Source organism: Littorina saxatilis, linkage group LG12, assembly GCF_037325665.1.
Source record: "Littorina saxatilis isolate snail1 linkage group LG12, US_GU_Lsax_2.0, whole genome shotgun sequence".
Lineage (NCBI taxonomy): Eukaryota > Metazoa > Mollusca > Gastropoda > Littorinimorpha > Littorinidae > Littorina > Littorina saxatilis.
Window position 1 is genome coordinate 53,352,035 of NC_090256.1, and position 26,982 is coordinate 53,379,016.

Sequence of the window (26,982 nt, forward strand, 5' to 3'; positions counted from 1 at the left end):
GAAGCTTTGTGAAGTTTGATTTACCAGCGATAGTTGTGTTTCGGAAATAACTCTGTCAAGTTTATACAGGTGTATTACAAGGTGAGGCGAGCTGAGCTACATATTGTTCACTGCGAACAACTACTGAAGATACGCCATTAGCGTCACAGTGAATATATACTGAGCTACTATCTCCATGTCTTAACAAATGCAAAAGGCCAATAATTCATTGATACCATGTCTTTTTCTTTCAAAAACATTCAGATTGAAGCTCATTCTTCACTGTGCCGCATCAGCCTGTCTCCACTTGTTATCAAAAATTAGCTACGTAAAGTGCAGCTTGCCTCAAATTCAAGGGATACAACTCTTCTACAGCCCGTCAAAACCCAGACAGACTTATTTACAAACCATCGTCTATTATCAAGGGTAGGATATACAATTACAATGTCTTGTCATGTCATGATATGTGGTTGCTTCTTAGCCTGCAGACTAAAGTTAGCGATTGAGACATTTACACTCCTCAAGCCATATCAACAAGACTGAGATTTCAAGATGAAAACATTATCTCGGGCATCTTTCTTTCTTTATTTGGTGTTTAACGTCGTTTTCAACCACGAAGGTTATATCGCGACGGGGGAAGGGGGAAGATGGGATAGAGCCACTTGTCAATTGTTTCTTGTTCACAAAAGCACTAATGAAAAATTGGCTCCAGGGGCCCGCAACGCAGCACAACACATCACCTCACTGGGAGAATGCAAGTCTCCAGCACAAAGGACATAACATTTCTTACATACTGCTTGACTAAAATCTTTACAAAAATTGACTATATTCTATACAAGAAACACTTAACAAGGGTAAAAGAAGAAACAGAATCCGTTAGTCGCCTCTTACGACATGCTGGGGAGCATCGGGTAAATTCTTCCCCCAAACCCGCGGGGGGAATCTCGGGCATAAAAACAAAACAAAATCAAACACACAAAGAAGAAAACAAAACAAAAAACAGTAAGCTATAAGCTCAAATTGTCTAAGTAACTAAAAAAACAAGAAATTCCTCCGAGGTAGGAAAAACACCCCCGTCCTTAGCATTCTCACTGCCACCAACTGAGCAGGCACTGCTAACAAGTGTGGTTATTTCCCTTTGACCATTAATATGTCCCTCTATAAGTCCTTGTAGAATCTTAATCCACCAATAACTCCCTAACCGTGTGTTTGACTGGTCCCAATTTTTGTAAGGACCGTCTCAGGAATGTATAGAACCTGTTCACCAAGTTTGGTGACGATCGGTCTGTTCATTCTTGAGATCTATATGCGAACACAAACAAACAAACAAACAAACACATCGAGCGAAACCTATACACACCCCTATACCGGGGGTGTAAAAAGGCACTGCTAAAATCGAAAATTTTAATAATAAATTTTCATTTGATTATTATACTTACCCAATTCACATATAGCTGAAAACTACGCTCACCCTGGTAAGGGAGGGAAGTAACCCTAAAAATAGAACGGCCTTGACGGTCACATGACAACGTCAGGTCAAGGCTACCTCCCAGCATGCTATGCGCACGCGTGCTCTCGCAGCCATGTTTGTAGTCATTCACTCGAAGCGCCCTCTTATTTTTAGTGGAACTAAAGCGGGGCAGGCGGGAGGGACTTCACTATGTGAATTGGGTAAGTATATTAATCAAAAGAAAATTTATTATTAAAATTTTCGATTAAATTACATATCTTATCCCAATTCACATATAGCAGATTGCTAATTAAGGTGGTGGGATGCTCACCTATGAGCTAGGCAACAATTGCCCTGCTGCTACCATCACTGGTAGAGCCTTGGTACCGTCCTGCCGCGCACTGGAAATGTTGTGCAGGTAAAAGTTGATAAAAACATCCTCAGATCTCCAGTAGGCAGAATCAAGGACTTCAGACAATTTTCCTGATCATAGCACAGCTAAGGAGGATGCCCAGGCTCTTGCCTCGTGCGTCCTTGCCGACGTTAGAGGGAATACTGAATGCCCCCCCCCTTTCTTTCTGTGCCACCACTCATACGCCTGCCTGACCAGTGTTGAGATCCATTTAGAAAGAGTTACCTTTGATATGTCTATATGCCTAGCCGTGTTCAGAGATAGGAAAAGCAGCTTCTGCTGTTTAGCTCTGATAGGCTCCGTGCGAGACAGATAATTGGTAAGAGCCCGAACTGGGCAGTTAGACATATCGGGGTCCCCTGGAGCCAAAATTTTGTTAAGAGGAAGAATTCTGATTATGGGGGAAATTTGATCAGGCTTGATCCGGTTTTTGGCTAGAAATTCCGGCCTAAAACGTAAAGTGACAGAACCATCTTTTTCAAAAGCTATGTCTCTAGATGAGCCTGAGAGAGCGTGAATTTCGCTACCTCTCCTTGCGGTGGCCAAAAGAACGAGCAAAAGTGTCTTACGAGTAAGATTAGCTAGACTAGCTGATTGCAATGGTTCAAAATCTTGCGATCTTAAGAATTCCAGAACAAGGAAGAGATCCCATGCAGGAACTGGGGCTGTAATTCTAGCAAAACCTATTGATGCACCTTTTAGGACACTAGCGATAACACCGCTGAGATTAATATTGTGACCTAACTGCCTCAACGTAGCCGAAATAGCAGAACGCCTGACTCGAAGAGACGAGGGGGAGCTGCCCTGAGCTGCTAACCATGACAAGTGGTTAGCTACCTGCATAGAACGTGGGGATACAGAATTGACCTGATTCTCTGCACACCATTTAACCCAAGCCGTCCAATGTGAAGCGTACACTGAGCTCGTAGAATTCCTGTGCGCTTTACGAACCAAATCAAGTGTCCTTTCCGAGGCACCCGACCGGAGCAGGGATCTTCTCACAGTCTCCATGCGTGAAGGAGCAGGGACTGTGGGTTCTCGTGCTGAATGCCGGTGCGTGGTTACAGTAATTCTCCCTTTTCCAGGTTTAGAGGAATGGGAGGACCTTCTGCTAAGCGGAGGAGATCAGGAAACCAGTGCTGACTCGTCCACATCGGCACGACCAGAACCAGGGATGGTTGCTCCAACTCTGCTTTCCTCAGCACTTTTTCGAGAAGTTGGAATGGTGGGAAAGCGTAAGCCATGAGTCCTGTCCAGTCGACTTCCAGTGCATTCACTTTCCAGGCTTCCAGGTCCGGAAACGGGGATATGAACACTGGTAATCTCCTTGAAAACCGGGTTGCGAAAAGATCGACCATTGGTTTGTCCACCTGAACCCATAGCCGCTGGAGAGCGTGGTGGGTGATCGTCCATTCCGTATGGAGTACAGTCGAACCCACTTAAAACGAACACACTAGTTACGAATTTTGACTTATAACGTATTAGTTTTAAGTTCCCAACTGAATACCTCTTTCTTCATGCTTAAAAAAAATGCTTAAAACGAATTCTTTATAACGAATTTATGCTTATAACGAGCACTTTTTGGATTCCCAAGCATGCATAATGTCTGTAATTTACTCACGCTTATGACGAAATCTTTAAACTCGTCCCGAGATCGACATATCATGGGAATTTGAGAAGTTTGAATACATGTGTCAAAGTCTTCCCTTGCGTCGACTGCTTGAACCATTGCTCAACCGATCACTGAATAAAGTTAAACTGATTACACTGTACTCACAAAACAATTTCAAATTTAGAATCAAAGTGATTGATAGCTCAGACACTGAACATGAATGACTGACTGACGTTTATTTCCTTCGCGAATACCAAAAACGAAACATCAATGTTTTGAACGGGAGCCATTGCCAAAAAATATAGATGCCAGAGTGGTTTCCCTTGGACAAGGGAAACCACACTCTCAACGTTTGCGTTCGCCGGTTCGCGATAGTTTATCAGTCAGTCAGTGCTTTCGATTTGGATTTGAACATCATGTTGCAAAAAAAAAAAAAAAACCTAAATTGGCCAAGGTTTGCTACCCGTCGCCAAGGTAAGTGATTCCGGACAAATGATAGGAACACCGCGAATGTGGACAGTGTCAGTGTGTGCGTGTGTGTGACCAAAAACGTAACAACTGGATGAAACATCTGTGTGCTCACTCTCACTCAAACTCAACAATCATCACTCAACATGAGACACACATGAACATGTAACTGAATATGTCACTTTATTGTCTAAACGTGAAGCAGCATGAAAGTTGCGAAAGAAACAAATTGAAACACCATAAAATGTACAAGACTTAAAAAAAAAAAATAAAAAATAAAAAAATAAAAAAAAATCAATCAATTTTCTTAATACGAATTTTAGTTAAGACGAACTTTTTTTCCGATCCCCAGTGATTCGTCTTAAGCGAGTTCGACTATACTTTTGAGGATCGACTGAGAGAGTCTGCTAAAACATTGTTTCCCCGGCAGATGTTTTGCTGACAATCTTATCTGATGCTTCTGACACCACTTCAGAATTTGGCATGCCTTGAGAGACAGTGTGTGAGAGCGAGAACCGCCCTGCCTGTTGATGTAGGCTGCAACTGTTGTATTATCTGTATGAAGACGAACATGCTTGCCTGCCACCAGTGATAGAAAGCTCTGAAGACCGTTGGCTACAGCCTCACTCGAGAACATTGATGTGTGAGAGGGCTTGGCCTGTTGTCCACGTGCCTGAGGCTGTGTGGTGAGAGAGATGAGCACCCCAGCCTGACAGGGAAGCGTCTGTAAACAAATGCCGTCGCTGGAACACCACACGGGCCAGGCATGCACTGCGTATCTCCCGTACTAAGAGCAAGCACCGGAAGGGTGACTCCCCAACCGGATGCCTGTCTATTGACGGCTTCCTGCCCGACGCCGGGCGGAAGTTGGGAACTACGTTGTGCCTTCGCTGGAACCTTAACAGGCCAGGCATGCACTCGCGTAATTCCCTGTGGGACAGTTACGGTACCTTTAGTGAAGCTGTCGATCCCGGCAGAAGATGCACAGTGAGAAGACGCACTTCCATCTTGTTCAGCGTGAACATCGGCGATCGTAACAGTGGCTGACGGGGTTGCCTTAACCCTCGCTCGCGCGCTTGCTTCTTCCGTTCCCGAATGGAGAGAGAGCAACTGCGCACTCGCGGACTTTAAACTTCGCTGAAAACATGCAACGCATTTGATCGCTAAAGGAAGCAAACATGGCGGACAAATCGTCCTTCTCCGTCACTGTGCTAGGCTTAACCGGCGCCCTCTTGCACTCTTGCTTCAATGCCGGCATTACAGGACTCTTAGGGTCATCAATTTCTACTGAAAACGAACTCTTAGAAACTGATTCAAACACACTAACTGTGGTTTTCGAAACCTTTGCTTTCTTCGCCACCTTCTTAGACGGGGACTCTGCTGTCCCTACCTGTCTAGCGCTAGATTTCTTCTTCCCACTGTCTGCCATACCGGCGAAAGTCTTGAACGTCAAAACGTAAACAAAGACTAACTTGTGGCAAACGAAAGTAACTAAACAAGAAAAACTGGAAAAATCTCACCCAATCTCAGCCAAAAGCTAAGATACAGACGTGTGACCAGGGTTGGTACTGCCCAGAAGCAGTGGGCTAAAGAATAGCCCGAGCGTAAACCAAAACACGTCCTCAACCAACGTCGCTGAAGAGGGGTAGAATGACTACAGACATGGCGGCGAGAGCACGCGTGCGCATAGCATGCTGGGAGGTAGCCTTGACCCGACGTTGTCATGTGACCGTCAAGGCCGTTCTATTTTTAGGGTTACTTCCCCCCCTTACCAGGGTGAGCGTAGTTTTCAGCGTCCTAGCACTAAACTGAAGTAAATTGCTAAATGTGAATTGGGATAAGATATGTAATTTAATCCAACTTACACAGTAGTAGTAAAATTTATATTAAAAGTTCTACGTTTTTTGCCATTAAGGACTTGAGTGTTTGTCCGCTTTTATACTTACGCAGTCATGCGACCCACAGCATAGTTCTTGTTCAAAATCTGAAACGTCAGAAGCACAGCAAAGCTTATAAATAAATTTGCTGGTTTCTCTCATATTTCAACCAGCTCATAAAAAACACAAAATCAGAACTCCAGCCTTTCAAAAAGAAAGATACATGTAATGAGAATGAAGAATGCATGCCTTGGACACACATACACACACACATAGGAGATAAAAGTAGAAAGGCGGGCATGCATGCAGGAAGAGTGAGAAAGCTAGAGAGCAAAAGTTTGCGTGTGTGTGCATTTGTGTGTGTAACAGAGAGAGAGAGAAAGAGAAAGAGAGAGAGAGAGAGAGAGAGAGAGAGAGAGAGAAACTGCCAGCCAGATAGAGAGAACGAGAGAGACACACACAAAAAGGGAGACGCAAGCAGACCGACCGAGACAGAGAAAGAGAAAAAATCATGTCACATGACCCACCCTAGCCCAGCATCCTCCACCAACTTCATCGTTGTAAGTGCTATAATCCTCGGAAGCCCACAGTTGCTTGCCTGTCTTCAAGGCGTCATCAGTGGACAAAGTACCCGGATAATGACACCTGCACAACAGTGCCATCAGATTTGTCAAACAACATGCCTGACTTTTGCACTCTATGATGTCAGTATGAGTAAAATGTAAAGCAAACAAGTTATAAGTTCAACAGTAAAGAGCTGTGTCTGTATATAGGCCTGTTTGTATGGACTGGAAATACAAAAGACACTCTTGTAAGGGCAAGTAGTGTTGATATCAACTGTAGAGACAAAACTTGTACATCCTGAACTAGCAAACTAGTCAAAGGTCATTGCCACTACTTTAATCAGGCAGCCAGAATTCTTCACAACAAGAAGTTAACACAAGGCACCACTCTTATTTGTATGTTCGTTTGTTATGTTTTTCAAAATGCCAGACCAGTAACACACGCATTATTAAGTGAAAGTGGGATAACTGCATGGCCACGGTGCACAAGCATGGGCATCGGTTAAAAAAAACAAACCCAGGTAAGCATGACTGCACGGCTTAACCCTTTCTACTGCTCCTCTGTAGTATAAACTTAAAGTGGTCAAGTTGTATATTTTCCCATGCAAACAAACAGAACAACACACATACATCTGCAGATCAGTCATCAGCACATACAAGCAAACAACACTCAGTGTGTGAAAGGCTACACTGTTTTCAACTAGACTGCTAATCTTTCCCGAGTGATCTGAAATTCTTGAAAAGCAAGCACGGAATTAAACAATTAACATGCCAGCTAAGCAAGCAAAGATATTCCTTTGAAAAGGCTGCAAGACTTGAGCTCTCTTGCTGAATTCCAAATTTTCAAAACTTGGTTCAAACCAACAGCTGTGTGTTTCCCAGGGGCTAGGTAAGGAGAGTGCCAAACTTGTGTCTTTTCAAACCTGACTTGGAAAAAAGTACTAAAGCGGGTACATTAGTGTTCAAACCATGCATGGAAGTGCTGATGGTGAAAAGCCAGGAACAAGCATCGGTCATTCCATCTGGTCAAGTTACCCAATGTAATCTACAGCGCTGGCCAGGCTGGGATCTGCTAAGATGTCCGACACAATGTTGGGCCATTTCCCATCAGCCGCTACGATTCTCACGTTGGAGAAGCCCCTTTCATCTAACATTTTTCTCAACGTCTGAAAGAAAAAACAGCAATATATAATAAGAAACAAACAAACGAACAGTGGTACCTGCAATATCAGGCCCCTCCGATGGGAGGACATCTCCAAAGAAAGGACACCTTCTGTTCCTTTCTCTGTTGTCTTTACCAAAATTTGCAGAGACAAATTTTGACTGGTCCCAAGAGTGGCCTTTCATTGAAGTTACCACTGTACGGAACATAACAACACAAACAATTACCCAATGTAGTCGACAGCGGCTGCTAGTGCGGGATCTTTGTTGATGTCTTTTGAGATGGTCCATGCGCCATCTGGCGCCACGATGCGAGTGTTGCTGAAGCCTCTTGCATCCAGCATTTTTCTAAGTGTCTACCAAGATGGGAATAGAAATTGTGGCATGCAGAAAAATGGACTACAGGCATGTTACTGAAGCAGGGATGAAAGCTGAGAATTATCAAAAACATGAAATAAATAAAAGTAAAAATAAGCTTGCGGTTTAGATGACTCTGATCTTTTCATTTGTTTTCGAACATTTATCCTTTTTGCATTTGTAGAAATTCAGGAAATCTTACAGGAAAAAGTCTTTCAAATCAGGAATTCCTGGTTTCATCCCTGATGACATAAGTTACTTTACTTTGTCATGAAACACATGCATTCAGTATGTGTTTGCATATAATTACACACACTATAGTTCAGCTTTGCTAAAAAATATTTAATTATTGTAAACCTAATGTCTAAAATGTATTCACTCAATAACACCAGTCCACATGCTGATTTATTCAAATTTTTATCTCAGTGTTACCACACTACATTTTATTTTTAACAAATTCAAACTGGGTGTGAAGCAAAGTCAAAGAGACAGAAGTAGAAGAGAATCAGGATGGGGAATTTGTCTAGTTTGAGACCTTGATGTAGGTGCTGTTGTATGGCCGCTCATTCCATATCTGAAACAAAGCAGATCACACATTATTCAGTAAAATCAAGTTTGTTGGGAACGCTGACATGTGCACTCACACACACATGCATGCAAAAAATGACACATATAGTTTCAAGCCCAAAATCATTTACATAGACATGCACAGTCCCACACAGAGTAAAGGCTTCACATTCAGACTGACTGACAATTTTAGTTTAATACTCTCTTAAAACTGATTGGTCAATATTGGTTCAGTTATTGGTATTGTAATGAGCTGACATTTTTTTTTACTTGAACAAGCCAAATCAGGACGTCTTTTCGATTTGCCAGCATTCACTCAGCTTCTCTCGTCAACCTATCAAGATTCAATGGTATTCATAAAATGATAATGCATGCACGTGTTCGTGTTTTTTGACATTGAAGAGCGTCTGAACAAAGTTCACTGCGAAATAACTCGCATTCGCATTGTACTTCCAGGTAAATTATAATTCATACCTTAACAGTGCACACAAAAATCAGAGCCCAACAAGCACTCACCCCGACAAAGTCCATGGTGAGGCCATAGACTGTCTTCGCGCCATTGATCCATCGGATAATGTAGTCAGCAGTCACTTCAGGGACCTGGTAGGGATTTCTGGAGCCTTGGCCAACCCAGCCAGGGAATCCCCATGGCAGGCAGTACAGCTTGATGTTGGGGTTTCTCTGCAACAAGGAACATACAACACATTTCATTTCATACTTTATCTTACCATTTCTGGGAAATTTGGGTCCCTCCCTCCCTGTGGAAAGGTAGGAGCAAGTAAGTGTCATGCTACCCAGGTGTGGGCGTGTTTAGGTTTGGATCAGCTACCTGCATTTTTGGGAGAATGACCAAGGTATTTAATGTGCAACAACGCTGAGCTGCAACAACGGTGAGCTGGGGGTGGGACATGGATAGTTCATCCGAGTCACCACTTGGCCTAGATTCAAAGCTGTAACACGATGATCACAAGTCCAGTGCTCTACCAACTAAGTTACCAGACTAACAGACCCCCCCCCCCCCTTTCTCTCATAAAGTGCAAACAATACCAACCAGAATAACTATCAAATTTCATCACTTCTGATCTCTCCTTGAGTTTGGGTTTCTTTCAGTCTCAGATTCTTTCACAATTTTCCAACTGTAATTTTTTTCATTTCTCAGACAACTTTATGGAACAAGATTTAGATGCAAAACAGAAGGTCTTGTTCCTTTTCCATTGCTCCACTTGCTTCATTTTAGCAGAAAATAAATGCTTTTATAAATGTTCAGTTGAGTAGTGGTTATATATTAGACAGTGTCTGTATCAGTTCTGCTTCTGAGGCTTTACAGTGTATAAAGTCAAAAGGAAACGTGAGCATGTTTCAGACTAGACCAGTAGATACACTCCTGGCATATTATGTTTTATTCAAATAACAACGACAACAACAAGAAAGTGTGGAAAATATATGTTAAATTTAAAAAAATGAAATTTTCTTACAAAAAAAATATTCAGAACATCTGACTGCAGACACTTAAAAACCCCATTTTGTTGTTGTTGATTCCGTTCAGTGCTTAATTTAACACAATTGTCGACCTTATGACATTCACCTTAATTGGAACATGAGACTGATGACAGTAACAAACAAACAAAAAATCAGAATCAAATTGTGCTTTGTGTTTACTAGTGCTGCACACAATTGTCCTCTTTAACACACTCACTCTTCCCCTAAATGAGAACCTGCCCTTGACACAATTCTCACAGCTTTTGTTAGCACACAATTGTCCTCTTTAACACACTCACCCTTCCCCTAAATGAGAACCTGCCCTTGACACAATTCTCACAGCTTTTGTTAGCACACAATTGTCCTCTTTAACACACTCACTCTTCCCCTAAATGAGAACCTGCCCTTGACACAATTCTCACAGCTTTTGTTAGCACACAATGGCAGGTTGGTTATTCAACCCTCAGATAAAAACGATTTTATTTTGCATGTAGTTAAGCTGCTGCTGCTTTGTCATGTTGTAACTTGAAGCAATGTTCACCCCGGTTAGATTTATCTGAGTGTATGTTATCTCAAGCCTACTGGATCTCACAATGGGAGCACGAGAGCAAAAACTGCTCAGCAGTCAGATGCCTCCACAAAGATATGAGGACGCATAAGATTTTGCCGTCTGTACTACGGTGGGACCCCACTTCAAGTTTAAGATCCCCCAATTTTAGACCTTGATTTTTTTTTAGAGTTTCTGTTCATAACGTCTGTAAATTTACCCCCATTTTAAGACTCCCTCCTTTTTAAGACATGATTTTCTCAGATTTGTAAAGATCTTAAAAAGGGGGTTCCACTGTACCAAGTATAGGTCACCATGGATGGATAATGAGGGTATTTTTTGGACTATAACAGTATAAGGCATACATGGTATTCTCAAATTTGACCCAAAATGTGCCCAATGCATTGACATTGGAATGGAACCTAAATAAAAGACTGTTAAACTGCTACAAACTATAAAGATTGCAAACTTCATACATATGTGCCTGTAATGCACCTCCTTCAAGCTTAGGACAAAGAGAGGAACTTTTCATTGCTGCGACTTGCTGAAGGTGAAGCTTTTTGTGTGTGAAAAGGCACAATGCCTTAAAAAATATAAGTCAGCGTTGACCACAACAACCAGACTTAAGCCTACATTTTCTGTTTCACAAAACAATTATCTATCCTTCAGGTTATCATAGATGACTTTACCACAATAGCATCTGTTGCATAAACCGGTAAGCTTGACACAAGTTTCATCAAATGACGATAGCTTTATCAGCAAATGTAGGTCAGAGGAATATTATAGCCTTGTATACCTGAGATATCTAGACGCTAAGACGATATACATATTATCAGGTGCAAAAGATCCCTCGATTAAGAAGTGCTGACAAGCAATTATGCTGTTTGGGTTTTGATCAGGTGATAAAAACAATAGACTAATCTCAACAACTTTCAAAAATCTACAACTCAGCATTTCTAAGTACATTCCTGAGACATTTGTAATGCTATTGATAAAGAAAGCAAGGTTAAAAAATGAACGTTCAAAAATAATCTTGATATCAAGGTCAGTAAGTGAAGGTTGTAATATGTACTGTATTACTGAATACTCTGAGCACTACATGTAGTAGCAAGAAAAAGTATCACTGTATATATATATGTCACACGCTTTCCTTCTTTGCCACTACTAAAGCAAACGTGTGCAAGATTGTATGTTACACGCTTTGGAGCATGTGCAAGAACGGATTCAAACTCGAAATCGTCCCTCCAAAAGCCCCAAAATGCACACACGACTTTTATTTCTCCTGCTGTTATCGTTTCTTCTCTTTACAAATTCTTCAACGCTGAGAATACTGAAAACGGCATCCCAGACGACAGAACTGTTTCCATACGCGAATTTAGCTGCCCTTGGAAAGTGGCTCGCTCAGGAGGCCTGTTAGTCTGAAACTAGAAGGACAGAGTTCTGAACATAGATGACAAAGACCCCGAAAAGAACAAACATTTCGCGGATGCAGACACAGAAAGACGTCATGAAGAATGCGATGCTTCAAAAGATACAGACTGTGACGATGACTGTGACGTCATTCACATATACCGAGACGTCATTCATAGTTGTTCGGTCACTTCCGTCAAAAAGTAGATCTCTCCACAATGGCTGCTCCTGTGTTTAGGTTTGTCAAGCTTGAGTACGCAAAACGTGTTTGTTCTCTCCTCTGTTGAAGCTGTGAGACATAAATGCTATTCCGACTTGGTCGTGTGATCGACAGAGTTTTCTTCCACACTCGATTAGCTGATGTCTAACTCAGCCTCACGGCTTCGTTAGACAATCAACGTAATCTCGTGTGGAAGAAAACGTCTGTCATACGACCAAGTCTGAATAGCAGGTCATGTCACACTCCAGGTATTAATCAATCAGTTGAGAAGGCAAGGTTAGAAAGTCGAAAACTTGAAAATATCTTTATATCAAGGTCAGCCAGTGAAGGCACTACATACTTTAAGTACTCAGTGCACTATAGTACATGTATTAGAAACAAAACAAAAAGAGTATTATATGTCGCACAACAGGTATGAGCTTGAAAATGATCCTATCTGCGTACATGTAAAGTGTATTTTGTCTTGAACGCCTTTATAATTTTTACTGATTTTTGTTGTAGTCTGCTACAATAATCACCGAAGAATTAAAGGTCAACATGAGTATTCCACATTTCAATGTGCGAGACTATACTGTCACATGGTGCACAGTCAAATGATATGTTGAAAAGGTGCAGAAAAAGGCCAAAATGCAACAACAACAAAAACACAAAAAAACTAACCAAATAAACAAAGGGAAAACGCGCATATATATGTGCAGACACACACAGACATGCCCGCTCCCACACACACACACACACACATACATATGCTTGTGTGCACGCAGGATGGCAAACAGGTAGAGAGACTGGCAGACTGACACTCAGATACACAGCATGTAAAAGGTCACCTTTTTTGTCTCCACCATAAGCCACCACTCGCAGCCATGTAGATAGCTCTCATGCCAGCTGTTATGCATGCTCGTACACACACACACACACACACACACACACACACACACACACACACACACACACACACACACACGAATGTCACCTTTTTTGCCTCCACCATAAGCCACCACTCATAGCCACGCTGATAGTTCTCATCCCAGCTGTTGTGCATGTGAGACGCTTCTGTTCCATCTGTTGGACAATCAACACACCTGGATTTTGAATCCATGCCAGAACTACAAAAATACATGTCTTCCAACACATTATCAGCAAGCTCTGTACGCTTCCCTAGTAGTCTTCACAAGAAGTTTTGAAAGCAAAAAGGCATACAATTAATAAGAGAGAAACAAGATTCATTTTGGAAGCAAACGCATATAATGTCATCACTCTCATAATTCCTAGTACATAACCATATTTGAGTACCATAAGCCTGTACCTGTCAAGCTTCGACAAGGGAAAGTGTGCAAACATAAGTTCTGTCTTGTGTGAACATTCATTTCAACCACCACAGATCTGTCCTAGTTTTTACATGGAATAAAAGCAACCCAAAACTTTGAACACATACCAAAGCAATACAGCAAAGTGCTTTCCGTGCAGAGTGGTACTTTTTGTTTAATTAATTATGTTTCGATTGGAGATTGGATTTCCCTTCTTTGAGTCATGTGACGTCAGAGGCCTACAAAACTTTATAATTGGGCGTTTCAGGTTGACCGAAACTTTAAAAGAACTGCAAAACACACGTCATGTGTTTGATTGCATGTGTGTGTGCTGTTCAATGTCAAAACAACAACAAAGTCAGTACATGACGTGTGTTTTGTAGTTCCTTTGAAGTTTCGGTCAACCTGAAACGCCCAAATATGAAGCTTATGTGTTTGTTTGCTTGTGTGTGTGCCCGGGCTCATTCAATCGTCAAAACAACAACAAAGTCATAGTACCTGAAAGGAATTCGATCGATACATAAATGTTATTTGCGTTTTTGACCAAATTTGGAAAATTTCCTAAATAAATTATCATTTAATTAATATACTTACCCGAATCACATTAGCATTGAGTCACCTGAGATGCTTATCACTGAAAAACGCTTACCCGGCTAAAGAATTTAAAGGGAAGCAACCCCATCACCAAAACGAAAGTGAAAGTAGCTTTGGTAATGGGCCAGTACACCGGGAGTTACCTCCCATACGGGTGTATGCCACGTCACTTCCTCTAGGAACACGTGCCTATTATCATACGGCTTTAAAAAATCTTAAAACCATAAGCGGGGCAGGTGGGAGGGAATACAGTATGTGATTCGGGTAAGTATATTAATTAAATGATAATTTATTTAGGAAATTTTCCATTTAATATCATATTCTTACTCCGAATCACATTAGCAGATAACATCAACAAGGCGGTGGGCTAGAAATGAATCAAAACTCACCATCAAGTTCTGGACAGGAACTGGCCTGCTGCTATGAGCGCTGGAAGGCCTCTGGAGCCATCCTGTCGAAGAGCTGTGACGTCCCGAAGATAAAAGTTTATGAAAACATCTTCGGAACGCCAATACGCAGTTGTCAGCACCTCCTCTAGACGTCTGGAGCGCAGAACTGCCAGAGAGGATGCCCACGCCCTCGTTTCATGGGCTCGGGCCGAGTCAAGTGGCAAGGAGGGCATAACCCCCCCCCTCTTTGTGCGACTCCACTCATAAGCCTGCTTGATGAGCGAGGACACCCACCGGGCCAACGTTACCTTCGACAAATCTTTCTCGCGCCTAGTAAGGAGAGAGATAAACAACAACTTCTGAGAACTAGACCGAATCGGCTGAGTCCGGGCTAAGTACAGACGAAGTGCCCTCACAGGGCAATTGACCGAATCGGGGTCATCCGGGGCCAACGCGCTGGTCAGAGCCTTAACTCTAACCAGCGGAGAGGCCTGCCCCGGAGACTGATTCTTGGCCAGGAAATCAGGCCGGAAACGCAAAGATGCGGAACCGTCCGGCTCAAAGGAGATATCTCCAGGCTGACCCGACAGGGCGTGGACCTCGCTACCCCGTCGGGCCGTAGCCAACAAAAGGAGAAACAGCGCTTTGCGAGTGACATTGAACAGACTGGCCTCGCTTAAAGGCTCAAAATCCGCAGAACGAAGGAATTCCAGGATTAAAAACAAGTCCCACTTGGGAGCGGGCAAACGAGCTTTAGCTTCCTTAAGAGCAGCCCCTTTAATGACTGCAGCTATAACGCCCCCGACTCGAACAGAACGACCAATCTGCTTAAGAGTCGCCGAGATAGCGGAGCGCCGGACCCTCAACGAGGAGACTGAGGCGCCCTGCGAAGACATGAAAGAGAGGTGGTTAGCGACCTGAATAGAGCGCGGAGCCACCGAACTCACCCCTCTAGCTGAACACCAGGCAGTCCATGCCTTCCAGTGGGAAGCATAAACTGAAGAGGTGGACGCTCTATGCGAGCGAGCCACCAAGTCCAGAGTCAAAGACGACGCCCCAGAGCGCTTCAGCGAGTCCCGAACAACTTCCACACGTGAAGCTTCAGAAGACTGGGCTCCTCGTGTGGAATGCCTGTTCGGGGCTGCACTAGTTCCCCTCGCACGAGTGCGAGAGGAATGGGGGGCCCTTGGGCGAGCCGAAGAAGATCTGGAAACCAGACCTGCGACGGCCACAGAGGAGCGACCAGAAGAAGAAGGGCCGGCTCCTCCATCTCCGCTTTCCGGATTACTCGGCTGAGTAACGGAAAGGGAGGAAAGGCGTACGCCTCCAGACCCGTCCAGGGAAAGTCCAGAGCGTTCACTCGCCATGCCTGAGGGTCCGGGAATGGCGAGACGAACACCGGAAGCCTCTTTGAGTACCTTGTGGCAAAAAGGTCCACCAGAGGCTTTTGGACCTGGGCCCAAAGGCGAAGCAGTGCCCCGTGAGTGATCGTCCACTCCGACTGAAGCACTGTACCGGAACGACTGAGCGCATCCGCCAAAGTGTTCAGCCTCCCTGGAAGGTACCTGGCCGAGATCGTGATATGATGCTGAAAGCACCACACCAGGATCTCGCAAGCCCTCTCCGAGAGAGACGGGGACCGCGAGCCTCCCTGCTTGTTGATGTACGCCGCCACTGTCATGTTGTCTGTAAACAGACGAACATGTTTGGCGTACAGGGAGGGCAGAAACTTGGCCAGAGCTAGAGCAACTGCCTCTAGCTCCAGCAAGTTGATGTGCCACAAGGACTGCTCCGTCGTCCACAGACCGGAAGTAGTCTGAAGATCTGTATGTGCCCCCCAACCCTCCCTGGACGCATCTGTAAAGAGGTCCAGGTCGGGGAGGGGCACGACGATCGGAACACCTCTGCAGACCCACTCCGTGTCCAACCACGGAAGGGTCGCAGACTGGAACCATCCCTGCAAAGGGATGAGGGCGTCCCAGTCCACCAGAGGAGAGTCCACAAACGGCTTCAGCGCGAACTGAAGCGGACGTTTGTGGACCCGGCCCAGTGAAACCAGAAGAGCCATAGACTCCATCTGCCCCAAGATGGAGGCGAGCGAGCGGATGGAAGCCATCAGGAGAGGTAAAGTGGAGCGAATCTGGGCTTGGAGCTTGTCCACCCTTCTCTGAGAAGGCTGGACAGTCCAAGCGACCGTGTCGAAAGACATCCCCAGATAAGTGAATGTCTGTGACGGGGTCAGCTCCGACTTTACCCGGTTGATCGAGAACCCCAACGAGTTGGATTCTCGAAGAACCGTCAGGGTATCCTGCGAACAGCCGCTCTGGGACTGGTTCATGATGAGCCAGTCGTCCAGATAAGCCCGCAGACGGATACCCTGGGACCTCACCAGTGCACAGACCTGTCTCACCACCATGGTGAAAATCCATGGTGCGAGAGACAGCCCGAAAGGGAGTGCGCGAAACTGGTAGATCTGATCTCCCCACCGGAAACGAAGCCATTTCCGGTCGGCCGGATGCATAAGAATGTGAAAGTATGCGTCCGTGAGATCGATCGAGGTCACCCAGTCTCCTGGGCGGAGAGAGTCTCGGACAGAGGCTGGCGTCTCCATCTTGAATTTTATCTCCCTCAAGAAAGTATTGAGGAGAGATAAATCCAACACGGGACGCCATCCTCCTGATGCTTTGGGAACAGCGAACAGACGCCCGTAAAATCCCAGGGAGCTGTGGACCCGAACTCTCTCCACCGCGCCCTTCTGCTCCAGGGAGGCAATTTCCGACTGCAAGACGGAACGTGCTTCCTGCGAGAAGGGGGGCTTGAACCGCGGAGGCACTCGGGTAAGAGGCGCCTTTTCCTCCCGCCAGAGTAGACGGAAGCCCGATCTCACCACTCCCACAATCCATTGGCTGTCTACTACCGACATCCAACGAGAAAGTGCCCGGGAGGGGCCTCCCGCCATCACCAAGGTGGAGGGCGGGAGGGAGGTGAGATCGGGAGCGCTTCATTGGGGGTGTGGCTTACTTCCAGAGCCGCCACGCCCCCTCCCCGATGCCGTCCTCTTCTTCCCACCACGAGCGGCCGGCGGAGCCTGCCGCTTCTGAGCTGGCTTGGGGTTAGACGATGTCTGAGCCTGCTTCTGTTTAGAAGGCTGAGAATGTTTCACCCCCTTCAGAGTGTAGTCAAGGAACTGACTGTCCTTGTTTGACTGAATCTCCTTCTGTCTGGCATCCAGTGCCAGCGGACAGAAGAGAGACTCCTCTGAGACCGGGGAGACTCTCAAGGTCTCCCTAGTAGCCAGTTCCGTGAATTGGGACTGCGAGAGGAAGAGATCCCTCCTGCAGAGTACCGCTTGGGTGTACTGCAGGGAGGAAAGACGCAATTGTTCCTCATTGACCTTGGCCAATGCGGCCAAAAGCGCAGAGACATCGTCCGCATTCTGTTCTTCACTGAGAGTGAAAGGAACTAGCGAATCGGTCAATGCCCGAGACAGAGCCCGAACGAGAGTCTCCGCAATGGAGGACAGTTCGATCTGCCGACGTCCAACCTCCTCAGCAGAGAGGAGGGAAGCCTCGGAAACCGGCAAAACCGAATCACGCTTGATCGGTTTAGTCAGAAGAGGCAGCAATTCCCGGGAAACCGGAAGGGTAGCCCTAGGGAGTGCAAAAGACGCCAGCCAATTCTGGCTCTGATTGGGCATGCCAAGCTTCCTATTGGCCGTAGGCACGAAGGAAGAGGCTTGGGCAGCTGAAGCCACCCACTGCTGAGCTGATTCCGGAACTGGACCAAAAGGAAGCAGTAACGGAACAGGCACTGGCCGAATACCACTCCCCGCATGTGCTGGACGAACCAGTGAATGCGAAAGTTGGTAAGCCACTGACGGAGACTCGGCGAACCGGAAGGAAGAAACATCCTCCTGTGCCGGCCGGAAGTCCGCCATGGCAGAAGGAACGAATGATGCGGAAGAGTCCGCAGCCACCACCCCTTCGGGAAAATAACGAGACGTTACTTCCGCCGCGACGTCAAGAACAGACTTGAGCTTCGACGGAAACACGCCCCGCGACTCCTCGCTGACCACTGATGGAGCATCAGAATAGTCACACGTGGAACCATGACCGAAGTCACCAGTTCCGGAAGCAGAAGCATGCCCTGGCAAACCGGAAACCGGAAAAGCCTGAGCACTAACGTCATCCTGCCGCCCAAAATCCTGTGAAGGTAAAGGGTAAGCAGGACGACCATCCGCAAAAACCGGAGCTGGATGAGCTGACGTCACTCCCCCGACTGAGTGGAGTGATGCCTGCTCAAGCCTAGGCGCTTGAAAGCCGGAAGGCGCACGCTGTAATCCACTATCTGGTATCCGGAAGGAACCACCAGAAGAGGAAGAAGCGTTTCCGGCCGAAACCGGAAGTGTAGTCAACGGAACCGCAAAATGCGGAAGTGAAGACTGCACTGGTTGACTTCGCGATCCGGAAGGACCGGAAGTCAGTGAATACTCCATCCTGCCGCGACCGCCGTAGCGTGCCGGAGCGGACGGATCATCACTTCCGGCAAGTGCCGGAAATGCGGCAGTCGAAACCGACTGCCGCCGCTGTTCGAACAAGTCCGGGGCCTCGTAGGTTATCGCCGGAAATGAAAGATCAGCAAGGTATCGGTCGTGACCCGATGCGAAAGAGCTGTCCCCCGAAGGAGAACGTCCAGGCGCCTCACGAGGGCTATCGGACCAGCTCTGCTTACCAACCGACGCTGAAGAGGGAGGACGCTGCTCCAAGCCGGAAGTGGAGGACAAAGACACGGAAGCCAATGCCCGGACGTCACTGCCAGATGCCGGAAACGCCGAACTGCTGGCGACGGAACGCTGAAATTCTGCCTGCACCAAGCTGCGGATTTCTGGAACCAGTGACTTTAACAGAGAGGAAACCAACGCACCTTGTCCAGGTGCTAACAAAGAAGACGAAGTCTCCGATGTAGGGACAGGTGCAGAAGTAACAGTAGCGCTAGGCGCCGCAAAAGAAGCAGAAGTAGTAACAGCGCTAGGCGCCGAAAAAGGTACAGCCAACAAAGTGTTACGCTCTTGGTCTGTAACAAGTAACGTTGCTTTGGAAGAGGAAGACTTAGCCTTAATTTTCCCCTTGGGGTCCGACTTGCCACGGCGCTTGTCTGAATCAGACATGTTGACAACAACACGTGGCAACGCGAAAAAATTTACTGAAACATAAGTCTAAACGACTGGAAAATTCAGTAAACACACGCACTAATGCGTTAACAAAATACTATAGCTAAACTTGCCCCACAGCAGAGGCACGGAGAGCTACAAACAAAGTCACACGAGCTAGAAAACTAACTCACACAACAAAATGGCGACACGCAAGACACTGACACAAACGTCAACAACACGTGGCAAAGCCAAAAAGATTTACTGAAACGTAAGTCAAACGACTGAAAACACAGTAAACACACACGCTTACGCGTCAACAAAATACTAAAGCTACACTTGCCCAAACAGAAAGAGGGCACGCAGAGCTACTAGCAAAGTCACACGAGTTAGCTAACTAACTCACACAACAAAATGGCGAAACACGCAAGTCACTGACACACAAGTCCGTAAAAAACGGACAACGTACAGTAACGAAACAGCGCAAACAACCAACAACAAACGGGAACGAGCTCACCAAACTGTAGGCAAGGCGAGCAGACAAGCTGGGTAACGTGGCCGGCGGGTGTCACTCAAACACACAAGGTCAGCCACAGAGCGTCAAAAAGTGAACCGTCCTCTCCGAGGTGAAAAAGACGTATGACAATAGGCACGTGTTCCTAGAGGAAGTGACGTGGCATACACCCGTATGGGAGGTAACTCCCGGTGTACTGGCCCATTACCAAAGCTACTTTCACTTTCGTTTTGGTGATGGGGTTGCTTCCCTTTAAATTCTTTAGCCGGGTAAGCGTTTTTCAGTGATAAGCATCTCAGGTGACTCAATGCTAATGTGATTCGGAGTAAGAATATGATATTAAAATGACATTTTACACAGATCTCGACAGTCATTGTTCACCTCGACCGCTATCGCGGTCTCGGAGAACAATGACTGTCTCGATCTGTGTAAAATGTCATATTTTGGTCAAACACGCAAATAACGTATAATATTTGTTACTGATGCCTATGTCGATCTGTGAAAGTACTTCAGCCAAAATACCCCCCTCAAGTCTGCACAGGAAACAGCCGGAAGGTTGATTTTTGGTATGTGTCAAAGAGGAAGGATGTTCTTATCCCATGCAAAAGCACCGACAGATCTGTGCTGGCCGTGATCATGATTGTTTACACACAAAAGAAGATATCTTTTTGAAACAAATTATATCATGGCATTTTAAGATTTACCTGTACTTTGAGCATCTCCTCCGATCTCAACTTTCAAAATTTGAAGTGATGCACCAAAATTTGGCTGAAAACAAGAAAATAATAGTGGTTGTTAAGAATTTGAACACACATGCAGACATACAAATTCAAATAGAGGGCACTGTACTGGTAAAAATAACTGATATTTTTAATTCTTGGAAATAATGAGCCTGAAAGTTAGAAATGTAACATGCCCTCTTGCTACAATAGCACAGCCCTGAAAGTCCAACAAATGGTATACTCGCCTTTGGCTCGTGATTCTGAAAATTTACTAGCCAGAGAAGAAACTTTACTTGCCAAACCAACAATTTGTTTCAGCAACTTGACTCGCATTTGGCGAGTAGATGAACATTTCTACTCACCAGTTACATGTTTCTACTCGTCATGGCAAGTAAAATACTCGCCACTTTCAGGCCTGTAGCATGAAACTTTATTCACATGTATACTGCATACATCTGTGCTCTAAACCTTACCTCAACATTCTAGAGCTTTTTTTCATGATCATCAGTGTTGTGCATCATCTAGCATTCTATCAAAAAAATGTATTTCTAAAACCTACAGCTATGTATATTGTAGCAGGAGGGCAGTATCACTAGCGTAGAGTTGCGGGCCCTTGGTTACCCCCACCCCCACTCCCCATTCTCTCTGCCAGAGGCTGGGCCGTATAAAAAGGGGTCACGGCTGCTATGCCGGCAGTCCGGTACTGAACAAGTACCGACTCTTTAGCTGTCCTCAGTTATGTAGAATTTTAGTTTCTTGTCTTCTGTTGTGAACGTCCTGTGTTGTGCAGTATATTTTAATGCACGTATGTTATTTGTTATACTCGGCTGAAAGGCCTTGAGTTGTTATGTTTGTACTGTTGCACTGCTGCAGAAGCAGTGTATTGTAATGCACGTGTGTTACATGTCATACACGGCTGAAAAGCCTTAAGTTGTTGAGTGTTTGTAGTGTTCTACTGCTGCAAAGCAGTGTATTGTAATGCACGTGTGTTACATGTCATACTCGGCTGAAAGGCCTTGAGTTGTTATGTTTGTACTGTTGCACTGCTGCAGAAGCAGTGTATTGTAATGCACGTGTGTTACATGTCATACACGGCTGAAAAGCCTTAAGTTGTTGAGTGTTACGTTTGTAGTGTTTTACTGCTGCAAAGCAGTGTATTGTAATGCATTTATGTTAAATGTCATACACGGCTGAAAAGCCTTAAGTTGTTGAGTGTTTGTAGTGTTCTACTGCTGCAAAGCAGCGTATTGTAATGCACGTGTGTTACATGTCATACACGGCTGAAAAGCCTTAAGTTGTTGAGTGTTACGTTTGTAGTGTTTTACTGCTGCAAAGCAGTGTATTGTAATGCACGTATGTTACATGTCATACACGGCTGAAAAGCCTTAAGTTGTTGAGTGTTTGTAGTGTTCTACTGCTGCAAAGCAGTGTATTGTAATGCACGTGTGTTGCATGTCATACTCGGCTGAAAGGCCTTGAGTTGTTATGTTCGTATTGTTGTTGTGCACGTACGTTATACGTTATGCTCGGCTGAAAAGCCCTGCAATGTTATGTTAGATTAAGGGGTTGTTCGTTCGTTTGCTCTGTGCTGCAAAAGCTCAGGCTGTTTTGTGTGCGTAGTTAACAGTCTTGTACTGTAGAGTACAAGCATAGGTGATTACCTTAGTTGACTAACATGCTTAATAGTACTGAAAAGTACTGCACTCGGGTAACAAAGATAGGTAGGTAGGCTAAGACTAACCGATAGGTAATTAATCATAGGCGGGTTGTTAAGGTTAGGTAAGGATTAGGGTTTACCAATATTTGTATCATGATGCATTGTTTGACTCTGTTTTGTCCTGCATATCGTGATGTCTAAAGGAAAAAAATAAAACCATGTAATTGTTTTCCTTCGTTTTAGTCCATAAAGTAGTAAAGGTGTGAGCGTGAGCGTGCGTTGCGTCGGCGACTGGATGCAAGTGTGTGAGCCTGATTTCATGTTGTATGTTGTATGTGAAAACCTCTCTCTCTCACCTTAACTTTTGTTGTTGTTGTGTAATCCATGTAAAAGCCGTACGTGATGAAAACATCCACACATAACGCACATACATTCTAGTGGTCCAGTAGAGAAAAACACACAAGGTTTCCTCTGAACACCGAGGTCGGTCAGCGGGTGTAGTGACACTAAGTTTAGATTGAACACAACGCGAGGTATACATTTTCACACACCGCATATTTTAGGACCAGAGATACTGACATCTCTCCTCGGTAATCTTCAGCCTCCCCTTGCAACCTAAAATGTAGGATACGGACACAAAACAAGTCCGGTTACAAAAGTGGTGCCGTGACCTCAGGATTTCGTTTGTGTTTAGATGTCGGAGTTAGCGTGACACTAGAATTTCGCAGGAGCGTTTTCATTACGTACAGTTGTGTGTTGTGTGTTCTTGTAAGTTTGCAAGATGGGTGCTGTTTTAGGCTTTCTTAGGCTGTTGGTACCAAGTTGGTTGGCACAGAACAGTAGAGTTCCAAGGCAAATGAACAGAAGAGAATCTAGACGTAGAAGCAATGTTTCCAATGTTCCTGGTGAAAGCAGTAGTGACGATGGCGAGTCACAGTTCAGCAGTTGTAACAGTCGTTGTTTCAGAAACAGGTCTAATGGTGGTCCTGGTAGGAATAGATCCAGTGGAGGTCCACAAACTAGCAACAGGACGTTTGCTCATAGCACATTTCTGAATAACAGTTCCTTGCGCAGGAAAGAACGGTTTCCAGATGTGTTTACAGGCACAAAGGGGGACTTGAAAGATTGGATTTGCCATTTTGAAACTTGCGCAAAGTGGAATGACTGGGACTACTCGGAAAGGGGTGTAAACCTAGCTATGTCATTGAGGGGAAATGCCCAACAGGTGCTAGGAGAGCTTAGTGTGGAAGAGTTAGAGGACTTTGATGCCATCAAAACAGCTCTAGAGAGAAGATTTGATCCTGCTGAAAAGGAAAATCTCCGCCGCGTGGAGTTCAGGTCTAGGTTTAAGAAGAAGGAGGAGAGTGTGACTGAGTATGGATTTGCTTTGAATCGCATTGCGTCCAGTGCCTACCCTAGAATGCCTTTGGAGGCTAGGGAGACGATTGTGATTGACCAGTTTGTCAGTGGTCTTCCTTCCAAAGATCTGAGGAGACATGTTCAGTTTAACCACCCTTCATCCATTCATAAGGCGATAGCACTAGCCAGTGAGTTTGAGTCTTTTGATGGAAGGTTTGAGGGAAGAAAACCAGAAAACCCAGAGAAGGAAGCTGCTACTAGCGTCAGAAGCATCAGTGAGCACAATCCAGGAGAAAGCGAGTTACTGAAAGCCTTTACGACTCTCAGTGATAAGGTAGCTGCGACTCTGGAAAAACTTTCACAATCTGGTAGTGGAACAGGAGGAAACAGAAACAGGAACAGCTCAGTGGTGTGTTACACTTGTGGGGTCAAAGGTCACTACTCTAGACAGTGTACGAAGTTGGACAACAGAAACGAAAGGCCAGCTAAAGAAAATGCGCCAGGCAAACAGGGAAACTGAACGGGGCTGGGTCTGTCTCTTCAGTGCCAGACTCAGCCGAAGGACAAATTACAGGTGATGATAGATACGCGATTAGAAAGGGCGCACCGCGGTCATGCGTACTATCCAGGACAGGATGTTTGGTAGCGTTAGTGAAAATTTATGGGGGAGACGCGGTTGACTTTCTGGTAGACAGTGGTTCTGCTGCCACAGTCATTAGTACTTCAGTCTTTGAGAAAGCAAGAGGCAAGCATTCTACACTTCGGAAAAGTAAGTTGAATCTTTGTACTGCTAGTGGCGAGGGTTTGAAAATTCGGGGTGAAGTGACTCTAGACTTGGGGATAGGTGACAAAAGTTTTTCCCATAGTGTCGTTGTTGGGGACATAGGCAACTGTGAGGGCATACTGGGAACAGATTTCATGCAGAAACATTCGTGTCTGCTAGACTTGGCACAGGGAACTTTGAAGATAGGAGAAGAGACAGTTCAGCTGAAGAGGGAAGTGACTGACACATGCGCGAGAGTGCAGGTGCGTGACACTGTCGTAGTGCCAGCTAGGTCTGAAGCTTTCGTGAGAAGTTTCCTTGTTCAGTCCAGGTTTAAAGAAAAAGCTGATGGATTGTTAGAAGGCGTAGACAGTTTCAAGAGTGAAACAAAGCTTGAAGTTCCCAGATGTTTGGTACAAGTCAGTAAAGACGAGGTGTTTGTTCCTGTCACCAACTTGTCTGATAAAGAAGTTATCATCAAAGCAGACGTTGTCATTGCCACTGTAGAAACTGCCGTTCCTTTGAATTCATTGTCACAAGAAAGTGAGGAGAAAGACAAGATTCATTCCGACCAGCTTCCTAGCTACCTTGAAAGTTTGGTGACTAACGTGTCTCCAGGTGTCGATGAAGACACAAGAAAGGGATTGAGGGATACTCTGATTGAGTTTCAGGATGTTTTTATGAGTCCCAATGGTCAGCTTGGTAGGACAAAGAAGGTCCGACACACAATTGATACAGAAGACAGTAGACCTGTGAAGTTACCTCCTAGGCGTCTGCCTATAGCTCAGAAGGAAGTTGTTGACAGAGAGCTAGAGAAGATGCTAAAAGAAGATGTCATAGAGCCTAGTGACAGCCCATGGGCGGCCAATGTTGTTTTGGTTAGAAAGAAAGATGGGTCTGTCAGGTTCTGTGTCGATTACAGGAAACTGAATGAACGCACAAGGAAGGATGCTTACCCTCTACCCCACATTGGGGATTCGCTTGACGCTTTGTCTGGGTCGCGCTGGTTCTCAACACTAGACTTAGCGCAAGGTTTCTTTCAGGTAGAAATGGATGAGAAAGACAAGCATAAGACTGCGTTTGCAACGCACAAGGGACTCTATCAGTTCAAAGTTATGCCGTTCGGACTTTGCAACAGTCCTGCGACATTCGAGAGGCTTATGGAGTTAGTCCTCAGTGGTCTTTTGTTTGAGAGGTGTCTTGTCTACATTGATGATGTCATTTGTCTAGGAAAAACAGACGATGGGGCACTTCAAAATCTCAGAATGGTGCTGCAGAAATTCAGAGATGCGAATCTCAAGCTTAAACCTTCAAAGTGTTTGTTGTTCCAAGACGAATGTACCTTCCTAGGGCATACTGTAAAACGTCATGGGACGACTTGCGAGAAATCGAAAGTCGAAGCAGTGGCGAGTTGGCCTGTGCCGACTTGCGTCACAGACGTTCGTTCGTTCTTAGGAACTACTTCGTACTATAGAAAGTACATTTCCGGCTTTGCTGAAATAGCTGGTCCATTGACAAATTTGACGAGAAAGAATCAGAAGTTCGTGTGGTGCGAAAAGTGTCAAAAGGCTTTTGATAGACTGAAAGAGGCACTTGTCTCTGCTCCTGTCTTAGCATACCCTACTAGGGAGGGCAAGTTTGTGCTTGATACTGATGCTAGCGCGACTGCGATTGGCGCAGTATTGTCGCAAGTACAAGATGGGGAGGAAAAAGTCATTGCTTATGCAAGTAGTGCCTTGCCTAAGTCTAGGCAGAACTATTGTACAACGTACAGGGAGCTGTACGCTGTAGTGAAGTTTGTGAAGTATTTCTCTCACTACCTTTGGGGAAGGCCGTTTTTAGTTCATAGCGACCACAGTTCACTTAAATGGTTAAAGAACTTTAAGCAGCCTGAGGGGATTGTAGCTAGGTGGATAGCTACTTTGGACACCTATGATTTCCAAATAGAGCACAGAAAAGGTGTTGCGCATGGGAATGCTGATGGGTTGTCGAGAATCCCAAGGAGGTGTTGTCAGAGAGAAGAGTGCAGTCAGTGCTGCCAGAAACAAGTTAGAGTAGTGACACGCGCGCAGGCGTGTGGCCAAGACTTAGCAGACAGGGGTGTAGCTAGCGGTTCGCAGAGAAACTCTGGCTCGCGTGGAAGCGAGAAAGTCCCGTGTGTTGACACCGAGGTCGCTGGTCAAGGTGATACTACTGAGAGGGAGGGAGGTGTATTGGTCAGGGGAGATAAGGAGGTACAGAGTAATTCTGCTTCGTCGAGCTACGGAGAAACTCCCAAATCTTTTCGGTCCTCTACATTTATTCCCGGAGTACAGAGAGACAGTAATGGTACGTCCCTAGTGGATAGGGAGAGGGAGGAACGAGGTGGCATTCAGACAGGGACCGAACCCGAGAGCGTGGGTTTTAGTGGGTCTGATAGCGTTCCT

The 26,982-nt window shown here is 45.3% G+C and overlaps 1 protein-coding gene across 6 annotated transcripts in view; it reads right to left on the reverse strand.

Moving 5' to 3' along the window:
• The window catches only part of LOC138982239 (galactocerebrosidase-like), a 48,088-nt gene that overhangs the window by 15,658 nt on the left and 5,448 nt on the right, over window positions 1-26,982 (reverse strand). For 3 of the 6 annotated variants that reach the window (XM_070355474.1, XM_070355476.1, XM_070355477.1), the window contains exons 3-9: window positions 20,760-20,823; window positions 13,076-13,164; window positions 8,963-9,127; window positions 8,415-8,453; window positions 7,397-7,527; window positions 6,326-6,443; window positions 5,868-5,905 (exon numbers count right to left, since the gene is read on the reverse strand). In XM_070355474.1, the coding sequence (XP_070211575.1) occupies window positions 5,868-5,905; window positions 6,326-6,443; window positions 7,397-7,527; window positions 8,415-8,453; window positions 8,963-9,127; window positions 13,076-13,164; window positions 20,760-20,823 (644 nt within the window). Of the gene's footprint in view, window positions 1-5,867; window positions 5,906-6,325; window positions 6,444-7,396; window positions 7,528-7,750; window positions 7,879-8,414; window positions 8,454-8,962; window positions 9,128-13,075; window positions 13,165-20,759; window positions 20,824-26,982 lie in introns of all 6 variants that reach the window. The other 3 variants (XM_070355475.1, XM_070355478.1, XM_070355479.1) reach the window with 1 other exon arrangement.